The 21,734-nt window shown below is 33.1% G+C and overlaps 2 protein-coding genes across 2 annotated transcripts; one reads left to right on the top strand and one right to left on the bottom strand.

Annotated features, from left to right (window-relative positions):
- The first annotated feature begins 916 nt into the window (after positions 1-916).
- Positions 917-4,669, top strand: LOC111705184 (keratin-associated protein 13-3). Its single transcript, XM_023477650.1, has 4 exons — positions 917-954; positions 1,009-1,459; positions 3,693-3,918; positions 4,078-4,669. The coding sequence occupies exons 1-4, from the start codon at positions 922-924 to the stop codon at positions 4,133-4,135; spliced, it is 768 nt and encodes a 255-aa protein (XP_023333418.1). The 5' UTR covers positions 917-921; the 3' UTR covers positions 4,136-4,669.
- A 5,433-nt stretch (positions 4,670-10,102) lies between these two features.
- Positions 10,103-21,695, bottom strand: LOC111705214 (uncharacterized). The gene is made up of 16 exons (XM_023477690.1): positions 21,662-21,695; positions 21,251-21,380; positions 20,922-20,994; positions 20,517-20,638; positions 20,103-20,226; positions 18,598-18,716; positions 18,128-18,237; positions 17,793-17,811; positions 17,147-17,234; positions 16,275-16,326; positions 15,058-15,233; positions 13,545-13,633; positions 12,882-12,994; positions 11,257-11,387; positions 10,176-10,301; positions 10,103-10,109 (listed from the first exon to the last, which is right to left on the bottom strand). The coding sequence occupies exons 2-16, from the start codon at positions 21,261-21,263 to the stop codon at positions 10,103-10,105; spliced, it is 1,362 nt and encodes a 453-aa protein (XP_023333458.1). The 5' UTR covers positions 21,264-21,380; positions 21,662-21,695.
- Between the last annotated feature and the right edge of the window lie 39 nt (positions 21,696-21,734).

Consider the following 21,734-nt stretch of genomic DNA (forward strand, 5'->3'; position numbering starts at 1 on the left):
AGATTACAGAAACTAATAACTGAATAAGATTACTTATTTTCGATGAAGAGAATTCATTTTTATTTTCTTAACCTGTGCCTAAAAAACTAGTTATTTTACTTCAGAATTTGTGTTACATTTTTTGTCGTCGTTATTTAAAAATTTGAAAAGAATCGATTCTCTGAACGTAACCATCCAAATGGATGATTTTGAAAGTCGATTTTGCGCACAAACTCAGTAATTATTCATCATTAAAACGTTTTATGTGTCTCAAATGAATCCTAAACAAATTCTACACAATATTACAATCTCAGTTCAACTACCATATATTGCCGGTCACTCCCTTAAAAAAATTAGTAAATATAGATGTTTTCCCCCTTTTTCATACCTTAAGGAATATATGTATAGTCAAGCTAATAGCGCGCAAATTAAACAAATACTTTAATGAGAAATAAGCTTGTTAATAAAAGCATTAGCAAACATTGGTACGCCTACTATCGGAACTTTATTTCAGGGAAAATATTAGTTCTCATCAAAACGTAAAATTGTTCAGTGTAAATTTTCATCAAAAAATATTGTAGTTCTTGCTTGATTTTCATTGTTTTATTTAAAAAGTATTTAAGTATATTTAAAACTGTCACATTATAGTAGAAAAAAAACTTATTTTTTTTACTTTGTAAACAACAAAATTTGAATTAAACACTATGTTAAGCTACCCCTCTCTTTGCGACCATTTTCTCTATGTATAGAACACTATAGTGTACAGCAGAAAATCCAAAAAAAAGACGATTTTCAAAATTAATAAAAAAAATGTTAATAAGACGCAAAATACTCCCATGCTTAAACCAAAGAATAAAAAAGTAACGTTTAATATAAATTTAATTGTAAATTCATTTTATTAGATTTTTTATTTATTTTCCGATTGGGTTTCAGAAAAATGATATGGAAATTGGTGAACAAGAATTAGAAACTAAGGTAGCAAAAAAGTTCATGTATATTATTAATAAGTAAAATTATTTTTATTTCTAGAAGGAAGCCTCTCATGAATCTGGAGAGCTTAGAGATTTGACGTCGACAATACGTTTCGATCCTATTCCACCTCTTATCCATCCTGATCCCAGTGAATCTGAACCTAATCCTTGTACCCTTCAGACTATTAAATCTGAAGCTTCAAATCGTGAACTCTGCCACCAAGAGCTAAGTAGAACCGAACCCTGCAACCAAGATCATAGTAGAACTGAACTCTACAACCAAGAAAATAATATAACTGAACCTTGCAACCAAGATATTAACATAACTGAACCATGCAACCAAGGTCAAAGTAAAACTGAACCCTGCAACCAAGATCATAGTAGAACTGAACTCTGCAACCAAGAACATAGTAAAACTGAGCCTTGCAACCAAGATATCAACAGAACAGAACCCTGCAACCAAGATCAAACTAGAACTAAACCCTGCAACCAAAATAAAACTAAGCCATGTAAGTAAATTTCCTTCAAATCAACGGGCATTAAATAGCCAATAAGGAACAGGTGAATATGCTTAATGCAGCCGAGAAAAGAAAATACAGGGTGTCCCACGAAACATGACAATAGCAAGACGACTTGAAAGTCGTCTTTGATATTTGAATTTATTTTTGACATTTAGTCTTCTATCTACTTTAACATGTATGATTCTTGAAACAATTATCACATAATTCTCCTAGCCCTGGCATTTCCAAAAAGTGGTCTGCGTTTTTTGTGCTTTCAATATTACCGGAGATATAAAGAGTTTGGTTCAGATTTCAATTTTGTTAAATAAAAGCAATCTGAACGAGATTCTTCATATCTCGGGCAATATTGAAAGCACAAAAAAGGCAGACCACATTTTGGAAATGGCAGGACTAGGGAAATTTTGTGATTATTATCTCTAGAAATTTACTTCTAAGATTAGGTTGACAAAAAAACGCAGCAAATTATATCAAAAATCAAGACGACATTCAAGTCGTCCTGCATACTGTCATGTTTCGTGGGACACCCTGTATATGAATGATTAAAAGGTAATTCATCTAGGTACGGTTAGTTCCTCTACTTTGAGTTTGATGGACCAGAATTTCTATTGTTGTTTGATAACTTTTACTGTTTTTATTTCAAGATATTGTTTACATAATTGTGAATTACGCACGGGTCCGAACTATAATTCTTTGTATTTCCGAAAATCTCATGTTTGGCTGGTTTTAGAAATTCGAAAAAAACTCCAAAGAAAGGTTGAATTTTTCGAAAATTATACATACTAAATACGTTAAAGAATAACATTATAAAATAAGATATAACTGTTACCTTTTTGAAATCTAGGTTACCTATAGGTTTATAGTTTCCATCCCAGGACCCTCCAGGTTTATAGTTTCCATCCCAGGACCCTCCAGGTTTATAGTGTCCATCCCAGGACCCTCCAGGTTTAAAGTTTCCATACCAGGACCCTCCAGGTTTAAAGTTTCCATACCAGGACCCTCCAGATTTAAAGTTTCCATACCAGGACCCTCCAGGTTTATAGTTTCCATACCAGGACCCTCCAGGTCCTCCAGGTTTAAAGTTTCCATCCCAGGACACTCCAGGATAGTTTCCATCCCAGGACCCTTCAGGTTTATAGTGTCCTTCCCAGGACACTCCAGGATAGTGTCTATCCCAGGACCCTCCAGGTTTATAGTTTCCATCCCAGGACCCTCCAGGTTTATAGTGTCCATCCCAGGACCCTCCAGGTTTATCTAATAATTGTCCATTATTCAAATTTTTATTCATGATTATGAAATAGCTTACATTTTGTAACTTAAAAAATGTTGTTCTTATTAAACAATTTATTTTATGATTGCTTGGGGACCAAGCTTTCTCGAAAAAAATGAACCCACACAATGAAGAATTTTAATCCACGCTAAGAACATTCCCGTGGTTCTACCAATCAAAAATCAAAATATGAGGCAAATTGGTCGAGGGGTTCCTAAGTTATGATCGGACATCGGAAAAAAATCAAGGTTACTACCTAATATTTATATATAGCCTTTTGTCACATTTAGTTAAAAAGGGTAAAATATATGAAAAAATTTTCTTTGTAAGTTTTTATGATATAAAATTCAAGATTTTGCATTTCAAAATTTTTGTCACAAAATGATTATATGCTATTTTTCTGTACACTGCTTACAATCTGTTCTGTATACATTACACACTATCTGTTCTGTATACATTACACACTATCTGTTCTGATCATTTCGCTCTATCTGTTCTGTATATATTACACACTATCTGTTCTGATAATTTCGCTCTATCTGTTTTGTATACATTACACACTAGCTGTTTTGATCATTTTGCTCTATCTGTTCTGTACATTACACACTATAATCTGTCCTGTACATTTCACACTATATGTCTTGTAAATTTAACAATATCTGCAGTTGTGTACATTATAAACTGTCATGTACATTTAACAATATCTGTCATGAACACATGTACACTTTCTCCCCTAGATATGAATGCTCACTAGACTTTTCATAGAAGGGGCTGGTTCATTTGGTGTACAGCGTTCCATTTTGCCTGGTATAATCTGTATGTGTACTGTACTGCTCGCTCTATCTGGTTCTATGTCGGCCCGGTACTTGAAATTAACCGGAGTTAACAGTGTACACTCGAACACTGTACGCTATTTTGATAATCTTTCAACTCTTAAATTCTAAAAACGTTTAGTCAAAATGGGATGCTGCGGATGTAATTCATGGAACTGCGGGCACGCTAGCTGCTGTTCAACAAGCTGCTACCATTCTCATCATCATGGACATGCGCATGCGCACAGTCATTGCCATAACAGCTGTTGTGGCAGCAGCTGTGGATCTTGTAGCGGCAGCAGTTGCTGTGGAAGATCGTGTAAGCAGTCCCAGCACGATTATTATCATAGTATGGAGAGTTATCACAGGTCGTCTTTTGTATTTTTTTATCATTAAGTATTTCTCAATAATTATAGTATATGTAAAACTTGATTTAAAGATTGACCCACAAAACATGACAGATGAGAGATGAAGTTTGAAGATCGTCTAAGATCTTTGAAATACTTTCAATGATAACAATTGTTTAGGTCTATGTCGGATTCCTACAGAAACAGAGCCGCCCACGTTAAATCCCACATGTGCTAGAACAAAATCCAAGGAATAAGATTGTTTAAATCAAATATTTGGATATAACAGGCAAAGATTTTATTGGAAATTGTAGGGTTTCCCACGCTAGTGGATTATACTTTCCCACAATTGCGAGCCCATTAATTTCGCGCAATACTGAGCAATTCCAAGCATTGCCCCGGAATTCCGCAAGACAGAATTCAAATTGGGATCCCTACAATTTTGTAAAATGACTGTAATATTCGAAACGTTGAACTTCTGGATTAATTCAAGATGACTTATAAGTCCTTTGTTGGGATTAGATTAATGAGAGATCGGCGAATCCTTAGATTCGATTTGTATTCAGGAAAATAATTATTTTCTGACATCTTTACAAATATTATGAAATTAAACCATCAATTCAAAAGTTTTCGCTTTTCTAAGGAATTAAGCTTTACTTTATTCTATGCATTTTTTTAGTAAAACCAATAATCAAAACAACAATATAACTTATGATAACCATATGATTTTTTTGAACACTTAAAAACCAGTCCATTCAACAAATTTATTTATGAAATTTTTAAAAATTTAAACTTCATTGGTTGAGTTACTAAGGATTTTTATTTATATGAAGAGTATGAGAATATTTGATAATATTAGTATATGTCACGTGGATTTAAAGGTTCTGTTAAACTATCAAAAAGCTTTGGCTTTCGATTACAAGTTGAACCCTTATACACAATATTTTAGCCTTTTTTCTTAAATACTTTTTTGTCGGCATATGTATTTTGAATAAAAAAGTATTAAATAAACAAATCCGTAAGTTTAAGGATTGTTGAATTATAGACTAAAAGACGTTTTATTTCAAATAAAGGAAACCGACTGCTTCTCACTCTGGTTAGTCCGGGGTGATGTGTGACTTAAAATTTTAAACCCTTTTTTTGTATGGTAAAATATTGGAGTAAATTTAAGTTTATTCGCATTCATTATACCAATTCAGTAAAAGATATAAAATGACCCTCTAAACAAGATCATAGCTAAAATAAAGTTTGATCTTTTAAAGAAACAAAATCAGCTTTAATATATTTTGCTCTAAATTGTTCCAATGTTTACTTGTAAACCATAATTACAAACTTAAAAATTCTTAATCCTAGCTTTGATTTTTTCAAAATTTTAATTTAACGCCATTAAAAGTAAGATGTTTAGGAATATAAAAAAATTTAAAATTAGTTCTGGCTCTAGTGTCCCATTGAATTAAATCAACTATATTGAAACCCTAATCTACGGCCTATATTTCTCAGTAATCAAAATATAGAATTGAAGGATGAGCTGATTTTTTTATTTAAGAAACTTATCGTCATTTTCTGTTGCAGCCAAATTCCCCCCTCTCTCACTTTCAAAAAATAGGAAAACTATGATTGTTTTTTGTTCAAAATTGATTTGAATAATTAAGTATTTTGATTGCATTTACAATGTTTGAGCACAAGCTTTTATTTAACTATTACTAGTTTAACTATTTATTATTGACAAATCTCTATCTCAAAAAAAGAACCAAGCTTTAAAGATTTATGGATCAAGGACTAGATATATATGGAGAGAGGATCGACCCGGTCCGGCTTTTAGCTCACTGAAGACACAGCAGCTCTGTTACATACAGGGTGTCTCAATGAACATGGAAATTTAGTGTCGACTTATATCTAAGCTGTATTATTATGTAGTCACTATTTTAGTAGTATTCTAGTTAAAATAGGTAATAGCTGTTAGTATGACTAGTCTTGAGAATTCCTAAATGTGGTTTAACATTTTGCACTTTTAAAATTTACGGAGATACAGGGTGTCCCAAAAAACATGGGAATTCAGTGACGAATTCGATATCGTCTTTGTTACGAGTTATCATTGTAATACCTAATTTCAAAAGCCATAATATTATTATGTCTGCTAGAGTTTATTTTATGAAAAGGGTAAAAGACTGTAAAGATGTGTCTATAATGATAATGTTAATGATAATGATAATGATAATGATAATGATAATGATAATGATAATGATAATAATAATGATGAACAGTGAATACGGAGAATGGACAAGATTACTCTGTTACTTTTTTTATATTTAAATTTTCTTGTTTTACTTAGTACAACCGTATGCAGTCAAAACATAAACAAACAAAATGTAAACATAGCAGTAGGTTTCACTACACTAAATCAAAGAATTATTTAAAAAGACGATATCGAATTCGTCACTGAATTCTCATGTTTATTGGGACACCCTGTATTAAACTGTTTTACATGTACGTTAATTTTGAAGTTACAAGGAAGCAGATCAAATTTTTGAAAGTCGTCTATTGATTCCTATGATAATTGGGACACCCTGTAGCAAATCATGTTTTTGAGTCACGTGATTAAACTGGTTCGGGGCTTGCTTTCTATCTCCATGTCTATCTACTGAATATCAACTCCGTGAACATTAAGCCATTATATGTTTTTAAATGTGTAAAAATCTAGAGAACACTTAGCATTAATTGAATTGTTAGAATTTAGAATTGTTTTGTGATTGTGTTTGTGACTTGTTAAATGTTAAATAAAAAGTTGAAACTTTTTTCTTCTAATAAGTAGCATACTCATATCCTCAAAACATTGTGGAATTTAATTACAAATCTTTAACTCTATTAAACCTTGAAATATGTATTTAAATCATGCTACTTTAAAGAGACTGTAGACTTATTTTCAAGTGACTGTAGACTTATTTTCAAGTGACTGTAGACTTATTTTCAAGTGACTGTAGACTTATTTTCAAGTGACTCTCCATTTTAAAAAAAGTGGCATGTCTGATTCACAATGCAAGCCTTGAAAGCTTTGTTAGATCATCAATAAAAAAAGAATTCACATGTTTGGAACTCAAAAAATGATGATTAGCAATGTGCTCTTTCTATAAAAGGAAGTTGCGGATTTATGGTGCAGAAAATGGAAGAATGTGTCAGATTAAAGCACTTTTTAAGCTAAAAAACCAGGATATCTTTCAAAATATTGATCATAAAAATTTAAAGGTTTAGTTGTAAATCAGGCATCCGCATGCGGGGCCTCATGCCGAAAAAATGCAGAAGCCAGAGAAAATATTTAAATTTAAATAAATAAAGTTTATTTTCGACGACAAGATAAACCCTGAGGACTGACAGTATTTAGCTATATCCTAGGGCAGAAGGGGAACAATTAGAACTAACAGATTTTTGCAGATGAGAATAACGTCGGGGGCAAGTTTCAGGAAAGTTTTTAACAGGTTGTGTTTAAAAAATGTATCTCTTGTGGAAGAAGATGCCCGGCCGCGTTAAACAAGTTCCACAAGATTCAACAGAATGAGATAGAACGGATACGGGGCATAGTACTGATAAAACATCTACACGTGTGATATCGATATTGACTCTAGTTCTGAACCCTCTAGTAATAAGTTATAAGAAATATATATACTGGAAGTTATTTATGCGTTTTTATTAGAGTCTGACTCACGTCCTCTATACTCTTCAAAAGCACTTTCGAAAATTGAGAAACATAATTTATTTTTATCGTTTATTCTTTAAAAAAATCCCTCCATGTCGGGCTTAAATCAAAATTATATGATTAACCTTGATCTTGATATCCGATTTGGGCAGTTTTAAAAGTATCAGTATTCCTCATTTAAACATTCCTGCTGGGTATGACAACACGGATATCGAAGAGGAATTAAATTAATCCGTAAATATGCATAAAATGGTCATCAGTGCTAAATCTCGAGTTTAACAAAAGAAACTCCTGAGCTGAAAACTCTTGTATTGGATAAACTTTATCCCGATTGCTAAATCTCTCTATCCACTGTGGACACTTCTGAGTTTCTGCAAAATCCTCTCTTTTAGGCATCCCTGCTGGATTCAGACCATTGAAAGTTCTCTTATTGGCTTTTCGGTTTCTACAATCGACACTGATTGGTTGCATTTTAGATACTTTCGTGGATATTAATGTAAGATCAAATTGATCTTAAGATTAAGAAAAAGAGGAGTTTAAGCATTGATCTCAACGTCCATAATTCTAAATTTCTCGGCTTCTGATTGGCTGTTCGGTTTCTACAATCGACACTCTGATTGGTTGCATTTTAGATACTTTCCTGCATAATTATGCAAGATTAATAAAAAGAGGAGATATAGAATTGATCTCGATATCCACAATTCCAAAGTTTTCCACATTTTACTGTGACGTTATAGACCAGTTAAAAACAAGTTTTACCAAAACATTAACAAAGGTTCTAAACAAGTTTCCTGGTCAGGGTAGTCAGGGTAGTCAGGTTAATCAGGGTAGTCAGGGTAGTCAGGGTAGTCAGGGTAGTCAGGGTAGTCAGGGTATCAGGTTAATCAGGGTATTCAGGGTAGTCAGGGTAGTCATGGCAGTCATGTTTGTTAGGGTAGTCAGGGTAGTCAGGGTAGTCAGGGTTGTCAGGGTAGTCATGGTAGTCAGGGTAGTCAGGGTAGTCAGGGTAGTCAGGGTAGTCAGGGTAGTCAGGGTAGTCAGGGTAGTCAGGGTAGTCAGGGTAGCATAATCTTTGTTTCTTTACAATTACACCAATTCATGCGCGCAGTCACAATAAGTCACAATAAATTTAAGAAATATTTAAGTAATTTTATTTTTAAAAAAGCTTTCATAATTTAATCAATTAATAATTTATCTTGTTAAATTATGTTTTTCAAGGTTTATAATAATTTATTCATTCGGAAAAAATTATAGAATATACTGAAATTTTGAAGTAATAAATAGTAAGAATTTGTTTAGCCAGACACCATATTGAATGAAAAGCTCAAAGTATTTGAACCAAGTGGATTTAGTTTAGTTACTTTGCCTGAGTGGTAGGTTTAATTAGATAAAAATGACCCTCCATGCAAAGATGGCAATGCCCGAGATACATCGGTACCCTTGAAAGCATTGTCTGGGTCAAGTATGATTTAGACATCAATGGTTTTGTTTCTTAAAACTGTTCCTTTTAATTTTCGGTTACGAAAATAACTTGCACATGTTTTGCTTATCACAAGCAATGGAGAAACTCTCAGAAATAACATCTTTCGAGTCAGAAAAACGGCAATATCTCCCACATTATTGATCAGATTAGGTTTCAAGATTATCGTTGTAAATCAGACGTTTTTATCTTTGCATGGATGGTCTGCGAAATAACTTGTTTTGGATAAATAAAATTTTATTTTTAAAATCTGGTCCAAGGTTTTCTTATAGTTTAAATACTTCTCTAGTGCATTATCGATCACATAGAAGTAGTTCGTAATATTTAATTATTTCACACAGGCATAACTGTTTTGACAAAAAATGCCAGAAATATCTTTGTTTTCTATCATAAAATCAATAATTTATCGTTAGAGTTGCTCTATTTAAGTGGCGCGCTTGCAGACTTATGTAACATAAAACATCAGTTGCTTTTAAAGATATACAACAGACGAGTTCTTCCTAGGATACAAGTTTTATGGAAACTATTGTGAATCGGACATGCCTTTCTGCAAATGAAGGATCTCTAGTTTAGTTTCTACACTTAATTCTTTACAAACGCACTTGAGCGTTGTTAGGAACAGTGGTTTAGCTGGGTCAGGATATAGTGAACACGCACAGTGGTTTAGCTGGGTCAGGATATAGTGAACACGCACAGTGGTTTATCTGGGTCAGGATATTGTGAACACCCACAGTGGTTTAACTGGGTCAGGATATAGTGAACGCGCACAGTGGTTTAGTTGGGTCAGGATATAGTGAACACGCATAGTGGTTTAGCTGGGTCAGGATATAGTGAACACGCACAGTGGTTTAGCTGGGTCAGGATATAGTGAACACGCGCAGTGGTTTAGCTGGGTCAGGATAAAGTGAACACGCACAGTGGTTTAGCTGGGTCAGGATATAGTGAACACGCACAGCTGAGTCGGGATCTAGTATACGCGCACAGTGGTTTAGCTTGGTCAGGGTCTAGTATGCGTGCACAGTGATTTAGCTGGGTCAGGATCTANATAAAAATAATGATAATATTAATAATAATAACAATATTAATAGTAGTAATAATAATGCTGACTTGTTTCTTGCAATGAAAACACAGGAATGCGTATCCCTGGGATTGGGTTCGGAAGTATTTTGCCAAAGTTTCAAATCTTTTGGTACATCAATACTCTCACGCTCCCAGGTAAATCGTCCCAGCTTACTAAACAGGAGTAATACGTTGTTAGTTTAGCGGAGTATAACCCGTTCTAAATTTTATACAAGAATAATGACTTGTAAGTAAAAAAGAACCCAGAGTTTCTGTCTAAAGAGAAACAGGATTAGTTGAGTTGTATGTAAATTAGACAGAGTAAACCGGTTGGTTTACTAGAAACTTAGGATTAGTTGAGTTGTATGTAAATTAGTACACAGAGTAAACAGGTTGGTTTACAAGAAACAGGATTAGTTGAGTTGTATGTTAATAAGTACACAGAGTAAACCGGTTGGTTAACTAGAAACAGGATTAAATTAGTTGTGTGCTAACGAATTGAACCGCAACCACTGATTTTCCTATATCCATATATCTTAGCAACCCAATGTCGTAGATCTTGTAAATTTTAAACTATAAATTCTGTCAGATAAAAAATCTAAGTTTGAAATATAAAAGTAAAAGTAAAAATATAGAGATAGGCAAATTTGAGTTTTGTGGAAAATACTTAATTTTTTAATACCCGGAGTAATATCTGTTCTGGTTTGCAAGAAGCAGAAGTAATGAGTTGTTAGTAAACAATTACTGTGAGTAATCGGTTCTGGCTTGCAAGTCGGCTTTTCATGAGCAAAAACTTTTTTTTTCAATTTTAGGAAAGCTTGACCAAACTTGGTTAAAATTGTCTACGTTGATAATAAGAAATACGTTTACATGTTAATTATCAAAACTAGCCTTTGAGAAAATGCACAACTATTGCTATTTATATGAAGTTGTAGTGCATTCTTCCAATATCCATAGCACTGGAAAATAATTTTTCATCCGACCAATGTGAATTATTACTATATTATTTAACTATTATTTAACTATTTAACTATTTGAGTTTTGAGCTATTATTACACATTTTGTGAATGGAAACCCTCTTTCAAGAAACAAGATTTTGAGATGCTAGATTCATAAAAGTAGTATATACCTCATATCTGATCCGGCAGTCCACCAATCTGTATCCCGGATTTCTGGATCCTCCTTGATCCGGTTAAACAACTGCTCTGCAGTTTCCGGATTTAGTTTGTCTACGAGATATCCCCCGGTCAACTCACATTCCTGAAATACAACAATAGTTTATAGACGCAATTTGAATTTTATTTTATAAACGCCATCTTACTTGAATAATGCCATTTTATCTTTTAGATACCATCTAACTTGAATGGCGCCATTTTATTTTATAGACTCAATCTTATTCTACCTCAGAATATCCTACAGTCACAATCTTATTTCTATAGGCGACATTCTAATTTTAAGATGCCATCTTATTATAAAGACGCCGACAATGGAATAGCATTTATTTAACACAAACCATCTTATTTTATAACAGAGAAAATTAAGAATTTCCATTAAAATTATTTGATTGAATTAAAGTATTGAATTTAATCATAATGTAATTTCTTTTGATTAAGAGGTTTATGTTACAAAGATAATATTGTTTTTTTTTCTGCAATAAATGAAATAATAGGTTTAAAATTAATCCATTATTTTTAAAATTATTTTTGATCCTCGCCACAATTATTCATTAACCAACTGTGTTAGTTTTTCAGTCTAAACACATTTCAAATGTTTCTTAAATTTGTCTTTCAATTTTTGGTTTCTTAAAGGGCCTATACACGTAATTTCAAGTGAACCTCGATTTGTAAAGTGCAGACTCGACTGTACCCTTTAAACTTTTGTCGAAGTAAAAATTAAAATTTTAAATTCATTATTTTAGAATGCGATTCTCTTTAAATGTGACTTACGCAGAATTATGCAGAATTATGCAGCTGAGGAAAACGAAGAAAATTGTTTGAATTTTCAATTTTTCCAGTTGAAAAACGACAATATCTTCCTCATTAACGCTTAGAATAAAGTTGAAAGGGCACTTTCGTGAAACATTTTAGGGATCAATTATTATCATTTTTATACCAATTAAAATTAAGTCTACATTACGTCTACATGACATCTACATGACATCTACATGACGTCTTCATGACGTCTACATGACGTCTACATGACGTCTACAGCCCTTTCAAAAACTGACAGAGATTTCAAAAAGTTAGATACATATCATAGAGACAAAGATAGACACTCAGCCAACTCATATCACGAAACCTCGATTTCAAGAGGAAGTGGGGTTCATACAGTACACATACTGCAGGGTTTGTTTTCAATTACTAAATACTAAATGATCTGAGCAAGTCAGTTTTCCAGAGAAACCACAAAAGAAAATAAACTTCATGAATTTCTAATTAACACTTGACTAGACAAAGCTTTATTGGGTTCAGTTGTTAATTGGGCATTGCATGCACCCAACCTTAAACTTGCATTATCCGAGCCGGTACTGTTTATGCATGAAGTCGTTCTCTCCAGACTGAACTACCCAGTGTACAGTCGACCCAGCACATTTTATGCAACATATATAGTCTAGCAAGATCACATTGCACTTGCATCCTTGTAGGAAGTGTAATTTACTTGTTTTTAAATATTCTTGCGCATTTATGAGCTGATGCCACGGAGAAATGTTCCAAATAATTATTGCTTAAACCCTGATTTTAACGAAACAGTTACCTCCATAGCTCTGAACCTTGAACACCCCTCTTGACAAATTCCTGTTGAAGAAATAAGGAAATTTAAGCATAAATCTCCAATATTAATCGCTTCTTTAGGACAACCAACCTTCTCTGAAAAGAAAAAATTTAAAAAATTAAATTCAATTGAATGCAACGCTGAAAGACCGAAGTATTAGAAACAAACTTAGGACCCCTATTCCAAATGAGAACATATTTTTTTGAAGAGGCGGATTTGGTTTAAATTTTCCTATAAAAAAATAGTATTTTTTGTATTTAGTTTTTAGTATTTGGAGAACAACATTTTTAAGAAGACTTTTTATGTTTTTTTTAAGCCACCTTAAAGTCGATAAAATAAAGGATTTAAGGCTACAGAAATATGAGGGATTTAAGGCTGCAGAAATATAAAGGATTTAAGGCTGCAGAAATATAAAGGATTAAGGCTGCAGAAATATAAAGGATTTAAGGCTGCAGAAATATAAAGGATTTAAAGCTGCAGAAATATAATGGATTTAAAGCTTAGGAAATATAAAGGATTTAAAGCTGCAGAAATATAAAGGATTTAAGGCTACAGAAACATAAAGGATTTAAAGCTGCAGAAATATACAGGATTTAAGGCTCCAGTTTTTAAAAAAAAGTGTAATTTTTAAAGAAAAAAACTGACCTTTTGTTTTACAAGTATGTGCTCCAGATTTCACGCCAACTTTCTGATTCTTTGATTCTACTTTGTGAAGAAGAATACATTCCTTGTTACTACAAAAACAAACAATTGAAAATTTCTCTACAGTGAGAACCAGAAAACGATGGAATAGAGAGACTATTTTTAAACTCAATCTGTGATTTTAAATAGTACAAAGAACATTAAATACAGCAACTGTGCTGTGTATACAGGTCAATTTCACTTAAAGGGCGTGTTTGCGAAAAACAAATAGGGGTCAGGCTGAATCCTATACAAGGAGTCACAACTAGTTTTGCACATAACAAATGAAATCTAAGAATAAAGCCAAGCAATCTAGATCCAGTCCAAAAGGGTATTGAACTCTGGGTAGGTTTTTAGCCTTAAATACATAACAGTGTAGGGGGACCAGACGAGGTGCAAGGATCGATGCTGGAGAAAGGGGTAACAGTTTAGAGGGACAAGGGTATTGAACCCGCTTTCTCATCTAGAGAACGGCATTTATCTTGCCTGCAGAGAAAGCAAATTGTCGGGGATCTTAGCCCTGAGTTCCATAGGGGACAGTTAGCACGAAGTATCTGATCAGAAGAGTCAAATGGAAATATATTCGCCCCTGGCGAATGTCATGTATATTTATATCAATTTTAGTTGGTCAAACAATAAACGTTTGTATCGTTATAATGTAAATATATTGTGTGTGCAACCATGCTTTGTTATTCCAATTAATCCTGGCTTTTTAATACTGAATTCTTTTCAAGTCTTTATTACGATGTGGTTAATATTTCAGACGCAGTTCAACCACTGAATCTTGTGCGCCAGGTCAAGTTGAAGAAAAGTGGTTGAACCACGTCTACACTATTCAATGTTTAGATCTTCAATATCTCATGTATTCCTTACTTGATTGGCTAATTTAATCATCAAATTAGATGTATGTTATATGTACTGTGTGTAACTAATAGGTCTTTGAGGGGGCAGGTTTCCAGGGTGAATTTACAATAATTATGTAACACTAGCTCGTAGTGTGTAAATTGTAAATTTAGCTACATAGGTAGGGAGGAAAAGACATTTATTAAATTACTGTAATTCTGTTCATATGTTCAGAAGTAAATTTGAATTGATTCTTTGCCACAAACTATGATTTTTTAATCCCTTTAACTTTGAAAATCCGATGTATATGTATATGCATTTACTCTTACCGACCAGTCTAAACTACCCAGTGACAATTCGACCCAGCATGTTTTATGTAACAAATGTAGACTGGAAAGATCTTTGTGAATGAGATATTTTTAAATATGAATTCTGTGTGATAAAATTATCTAATTTTGAAAAATCAACTTTTTACACTTTCAGGTTGCAAAAAATTGGAGATTAGAAAATTTGAGTTTGTAGCAAAGACTTAGTTTATTTTCCCCATGAATGGGCAGAAAAAACATGTTACTTGTTACTAAATTTAACTAGAGTTGCGTTTGAAAAAAAATATTTTCAATTGTTTCATTTGTTCCTAGAAGTGTAGGCGAATGCTTTACAAATTGGATGCTGTAGACAAGAAACCTTACAGAGAGGAAAACTGTCAAGTTGAATACTTCCGCCCTCCGCCACCTGCTCCCCGGTATACTCAATATCATATTCGAGGCAGTTCACCAACCTGTTGTATACAGGGATAGCAAGGGCAGACACCTTCAAACCACAAGTATAAAAATGCGGGATTTAATTTAAAAATAAAAACGACTCTTTAATAATTATTAAAGATGCTACAGTACAGTACAAGGGGGTTCTAGATTATACAGTACAGTACAAGGGGGTTTTAGATTCTACAGTACAGTACAAGGGGGTTCTAGATTCTACAGTACAGTACAAGGGGATTCTAGATTCTACAGTACAGTACAAGGTGCTTCTAGATTCTACAGTACAGTACAAGGTGCTTCTAGATTCTACAGTACAGTACAAGGGGATTCTAGATTCTACAGTACAGTACAAGGTGCTTCTAGATTCTACAGTACAGTACGAGGGGCTTCTAGATTCTACAGTACAGTACAAGGGGGTTCTAGATTCTACAGTACAGTACAAGGGGATTCTAGATTCTACAGTACAGTACAAGGCGCTTCTAGAATCTACAGTACGGTACAAGGTGCTTCTAGATTCTACAGTATAGTACAAGGGGCTTCTAGATTCTACAGTACAGTACAAGGGGAATCTAAATTCTGCAGTACAGTACAAGGTGCTTCTAGATTATACAGTCTAGTACATTGCAAGGGGATTCTAGATCCTACAGTATAGACAAAGTGTTTCTGACGTAATTTCCTATTGATTTAAATTGTTACATGGCTGATTTACAACGGTACCGCGCTTAAGCTCATATCAGACCAAGAGTACTTTTGATAATGTAATTTCTTTCTTTAAAATATATAAATTACTTCATTTTCTTCCTTGTCTTTGCAGCAAACATCAACGAGTAACTGTTATAGTGTCCAAAAAATCGCATTGGAAATTAATTCATTTTCAATCAGAAAATCAAAGGGTACTATTGTGAATCGGACATGTCACTGTTTTAATGTAGCGAAGCTCGCTTAAAATTGCGTCAACAGTCCCCTTATATTTATTTCCAACAACTTCCTTCCCTGAAAAGTTTCGATTTTTTCAGTTTGTGCAAATTAGAACTAGAAACTTTAATTTTTGCGTTTAGAAAAATTTCTGGATCATCTTTGAAATCCGGCTCACCCGAATTTTATCTGTTCCCCCGGCTCTCCAGGTGGATGCTTCATACGGACATCTGAATAAAAAAGTTTAGAAAATACATAATCTTAACAACAGGATAGTTTTTTAGTAATTTTAATTAGATGTTTTCCTTCATTCTAATCCATGAATATTAAATGCATAAGGTATAGTTACTTCTTTATACTTTTTCTTGATTAAAATCCAGCTAACAGTTTCAGTTACTCCTCCCCCTTCCCCTTCTATAACCATAATTTTCTGTTTCCATGCCTCCAATAAAAAAGATAAAACCTCAGCTACTCCTGGAGCTAATAAGCTGAACAGCAGCTACTTCTGGAGCTAATAAACTAAACCTCAGCTACTCCTGAAGCTAACAAGCTAAACTTCAGCTTCTCCAGAAACTAATCAGCTACACAGCAACTCCAGGAGCTAATTTATAGCTACACAGTTACTCCAGAAGCTAATAAGCTACGCAGCTAGTTCTGGAGCCAACAAACAACTCAACTACCAACTTTAACCTACAGGAAGATATTCTGGACACCAAATCTCTAAAGGGGGAAGATCAAAAATTCATAAACAGCTAGTTATGAATAATGATCTATCAGCACCTGAACTCCTTCTACTCATTTTCCGTAAACAAGGAGATAATTATCAGTCTCGACTACCTCTATGCTCGAGACTGGAGGGGGACTTCTCTTCTGTAATGTATGAAATCCCCGAAAGAGGATAATGAAATCCGCAATTCAGTAGTGTCGGATCGTGGAATCAGAGAAGACCTACTCATCTTCCTCATGCCTTTAATACACTATTTATCATGTATTTATATCTAGAAGCAATAAATGCACTTTTAAAATACTCTCCTTTATTTTTTTGCAAACACTCCCTTTAATATTCCAGCATTTAAACAATGAGTTATCCACCAATGTCTGAACCCGGCATGCCAGGATAGACAAATCTCCGTTGGGCCTGAAACAGTATGCATTTATCAAGATTTTACAGTTTGCTGGGATAAACGTACTTAAAACGTAATTCTTTCAGTTAGTTTCTGAATCTAGCATGCTTGGATAAAAGATTTCAGTTGGACCTAAAACAGCATGCATCTAACTTTCCCAGCATAGCATTAGGGCAGGGCGTCGTTCTTGAAGAAAAATTGTTCTATCACAAGAATGAACGGAACTATCAAGAACGATCTCATCATTCTGAAAAAAGAACGGAACGCAAAGAATGCGTTCTTAAAAATATTGAATGGAACGGAGAAGAACGGAACTGATATTAACTTAAATGAACGTTTAAAATCAGGAACGCGTTCTTATTCTCAAGAACGCGTTTTAAGTCGTGAATATTTTTAATCAGGAATGTGTTCTAAATCATCTAGTCATTATACATGTTGGATACAGTTACTATGGTTTATTACAGATATCTAAACATATTCATCATACATATGCATTTTACATGTTGGATACAGTTACTATGGTTTATTACAGATATCTAAACATATGCATTATACATGTTGGATACAGTTACTATGGTTTATTACAGATATCTAAACATATTCATTATACATCTGGATACATTTACTATTACATTCATATGGATAGATTTGATTTTTATTAATTATTGTTAATTTTTATTAGTTGATTATTATTATTTTATTTTTGTTATGTAAAAATAAACAATAATAATTAAATTTATCCACATGAACATATGTTTTTATTGTTTTATTGTTGGTTTACTTACTACTGAGTACTATATTAAAATACACAGTTTAGATTTTCAGCATGTTTATAAAATTGAAAAAAATGATTTTACATTATGATAGTTTTTTAGTTCCAGATTATAAAGAGGACCACCATATTTACCTCAGGTAGGCAGGATGTGTCAGTGTTGGGTTTATATCTGAAATCAGGTGGAGCTGAACCTATTCTTGATCCGAACCTTCGCTCCAGGACTCCTTTAGCTCCTTCAACCTCTATACAATATATCACAGTTTTATATCTCGAGACAGGAACATTAGATAGAATTAATATTGGTCACGATCAACTTCTAAATTTTTTAGGCTTCACCCTATACCCCCTTTTCATTTTACCTTAGCAGTCCCTTTAATATATATAGATAGGGAAACAAGAGTCTGAACATTTAAAAAGAAAGGCCCTTTCAGAAAGAAACCTTAATTGAAAATACTAAATATTCAAATTTAAAGCATAGATTTATTCCTGATCATTCAAAGCTTCAAAAGGTGCCGTTGTCGATCGGACATACAATTTTGAATGTGGAGGATACACTTGGTTTTACAACTACAATCTTAATCAGAAAGTTCTTCTTAACTCACCACATTCTTTTATATCACAGTAGTCGAATTTGTTCTCCTCCGGAGAAGTATAACACCAAACCCGTCCTGAGTAATCCGGGTCCCTGCAGTAACTACCCGTCAGTCCTGCACCCTCATATCTAAACAGCACACGGAGAATTAAATCTGTCCTGAGTAATTAGGTTCCTAAAGAAACCGCTCGTCAGTCGATGTACCCGCAAATCTCAACAGCACACGGAGAATTAAATCCGTCCTAACCAGTAATCGGGGTTCTAAAGTAACTTCTCGTTGGGCCTATTCCCTCATATTTAAACAACGTATAGAAAAATTTTAAATCCGTCCCTCTCCTTCATATCTAAACAGCACCCGGAGAAGTTTAAGATCAAACCTGTCCTGAAATCTTGTGCGTACATGTAAGTCATGTACGTACAGTTATTGGTGATTACTAGAAGTGACACGAGTAAAAAAAAATAATTTTTATCTAAGAGTTGTACAGAATCTTATTCGTTAACCCTCAGATGAAAAGACTTTAAAAACAATTTTAAGTTAATTTTATACTTTAGCTTTTGCCACATTTTTGTAGATTTATAATTAATAATTCCTCTTTCAAATTCAAATTCAAATTCAAATTCAAATGTAATTAAAATACGTTTGTTCATAATAGAAACATTTAACGATTTAAAAAATCCAATATGAAATTTAAAAAATTAAAAATCGCATTTGAAATTTTTCAAACGAGGTTGTTGACAAGAATTTAAAGATTTAAGGATTTAGAAAAATTGAAAGTTTTAAACGTTCTTTTTGTTAAAACAATTTAATTTTAATATTCTTATGACCGGATAGGAAATAAAACTTGTTCGTTCTAAAATTAAAATTGGGGGGGGGGGGGCAATATGACGAGTATAACCATCTATGTATTTTCAATGAAAAATAGAAAGAAACCCCCGTAAATAGTTGTTTTAAGTGTTTAATAAATTTGAAAAAAGCTCTGTATTCTTTAATTTGCAGCTAATTTTAATTTCGATTTAATTTTATATTAAAAATATTCTTCCTTATACAGTGTAGACTTTATTGTAATAATCTTAGTGTTTGTGAGAATTTTGGCCTAGCACATAATCTTAATGGAAAGAAAAACATAAAGATGGGGAGGGGGGGGGGATTAAGAAAAATCGAAAAGATCTACAAAATATCTTCTTAGATCATAAATATGATAAAATGCATTGCCCTTTAAAATGAAGTTTACGTCATGCCAATACAAAACAAAACAATTAAGAGTTGTAAATGGGAAAACTGGTTAGGGACAACTTATCCTTCTAATCCTTGGTTAACTTGATGACATTTTCTTATCAAAATAAAATGAGTTTGTTGTAAAAATAAACTCTTCATCAGAATTTTAGATGTAATTATTGACAAAAAGGTTTTCGGTCCTACAAATATATAGAATTACGTATAGTTACATAGCGGAGTAACTGAGTTCATAGATGTATAGTTACTTAGCTGGAGTAACAGAGTGTATGTATAGTTACCTAGCTGGAGTAACAGAGTGAATAGATGAATTAGTTTGTGACCAAGGAATACATGGTAACCCACTTTCAGTCTTAGAGTAGGTTCCACGGTAATTTACAGAGGAAGATATACATTCTTCAACACCTTGATTATAATGATGATAATGATGATAATGATGATAATGATGATAATGATGATAATGATAATAATGATGATAATGACTATAATGACTATAATGATGATAATTATAATGATGATAATGATGATAATGATGATAATGATGATAATGATGATAATGATGATAATGATGATAATGATGATAATGATGATAATGATACTAAACAGGTAGGAAAGTAAATATGAACAAAAATGCGTGGCTGTTACAAAACATGCTTTTATGAAAATGATGATTCAATTATGAGTTTTTAGCTTACCTTTTATAGATACTGCAAGTATGATAATTAGGATAAGAACAAGAGGAACTATAAGGAATAAATATTGAATTCTTCGATCCAGCATAGATATTCGAATATACCATGGTTGATACTGAGCCCATCTAAACATATATATCTGTATATCCACTTTTAGAAATAACAAGGCCCGTAGCTGGGAATTTTTCACTAGGGGTGGGGGAGGGGGGAAAAATGTTAGAACGCAAGACTATTTACAACTTAACATCAAATATGCATAATATTGTTGAAATATCGTCTTTAATTTCTACAGTTTTATGGATCCCAGTCTATAACAAAATTAAACTGAGTATACTTTAAGTAGTTATAAATACCAAGTGGTTTAATTTGATCTAAATTTTGTGATCTATTTTTTTCGATTTGTTTTACCTTTTTGCCTCTAGAATTCTGTTTCTTAGATTAGATACTATTGATGAATCCTCGAACGAAGAAGGATCTGAGCCTAATGATTAAAGGGACTGTAGACGTTAATTCAAACGATTCTCATTTAATAGGTGACATGGCCATCCAATTTATAACGGCATCCTTTAAACCTTAATCTGACTAACACGTAGGACGTTATATTGGTATTTTTGTAAGCTGTTTCTGGGCGATATCCCCTTTAAAAGAACAAATAATCTAACCCAGCATAAGGCCCAGGCAGCATTTTACGGAATAAAAATTCTGAATCGGATAAACTGTACTGAAGAAGAGTTCACCTGATTCCTGCATGGTTTTAATCTAAGCAACGTCACAGTTTCTCTCCAGATTCTGCCATTAATTTAGAATAGATGGATGGAGCTAGGGGAGTTACCATTATCTACTCTACACCAGTTTATAGTCTTCAATCTAAGCCAAGGAAATTAGAATCAAGGATTATAGTTAACCAAATTTAAGAAAAGAATGAAAAGCAGAGTTGGTGACATATTTTTTATTACTGAAAAATTATGAATTTCAGGAAATGATAAAAACAAAATATTTAGATATTTGGTATTTTCACACAATTAAAAAAAATAAATGTTTTCTTTTTTGTTGATTTTTCTTTTAATCTAGTTTCTTTGGTTGAAATCTCAACTCCTCTTATCAAATGTCACACATCACACTTCCTTTCTTAGCTGACCCTACCCAACCTAGGAATCCAACATATTTATAATCAGACAACACAATCTGAAACATTTTTTAATATATCATAAGTAAACATGT

Source organism: Eurytemora carolleeae, unplaced genomic scaffold (assembly GCF_000591075.1).
Source record: "Eurytemora carolleeae unplaced genomic scaffold, Eaff_2.0 scaffold132, whole genome shotgun sequence".
NCBI classification, from domain to species: domain Eukaryota; kingdom Metazoa; phylum Arthropoda; class Copepoda; order Calanoida; family Temoridae; genus Eurytemora; species Eurytemora carolleeae.

What these genes read in the sequence shown, in the direction of transcription:
- LOC111705184 (XM_023477650.1), top strand. Translation starts at nt 922, where the DNA reads ATGGAAATTGGTGAACAAGAATTAGAAACTAAG. An exon ending in AACAAGAATTAGAAACTAAG is followed by an intron (nt 955 to 1,008) that starts GTAGCAAAAAAG and finishes TTTTATTTCTAG; the next exon opens with AAGGAAGCCTCTCATGAATC. An exon ending in AGTATGGAGAGTTATCACAG is followed by an intron (nt 3,919 to 4,077) that starts GTCGTCTTTTGT and finishes ACAATTGTTTAG; the next exon opens with GTCTATGTCGGATTCCTACA.
- LOC111705214 (XM_023477690.1), bottom strand. An exon ending in ACTTGCAGTATCTATAAAAG is followed by an intron (nt 20,227 to 20,516) that starts GTAAGCTAAAAA and finishes ATTATAATCAAG; the next exon opens with GTGTTGAAGAATGTATATCT. An exon ending in GCTGGAATATTAAAGGGAGT is followed by an intron (nt 16,327 to 17,146) that starts GTTTGCAAAAAA and finishes TTTTTTATTCAG; the next exon opens with ATGTCCGTATGAAGCATCCA.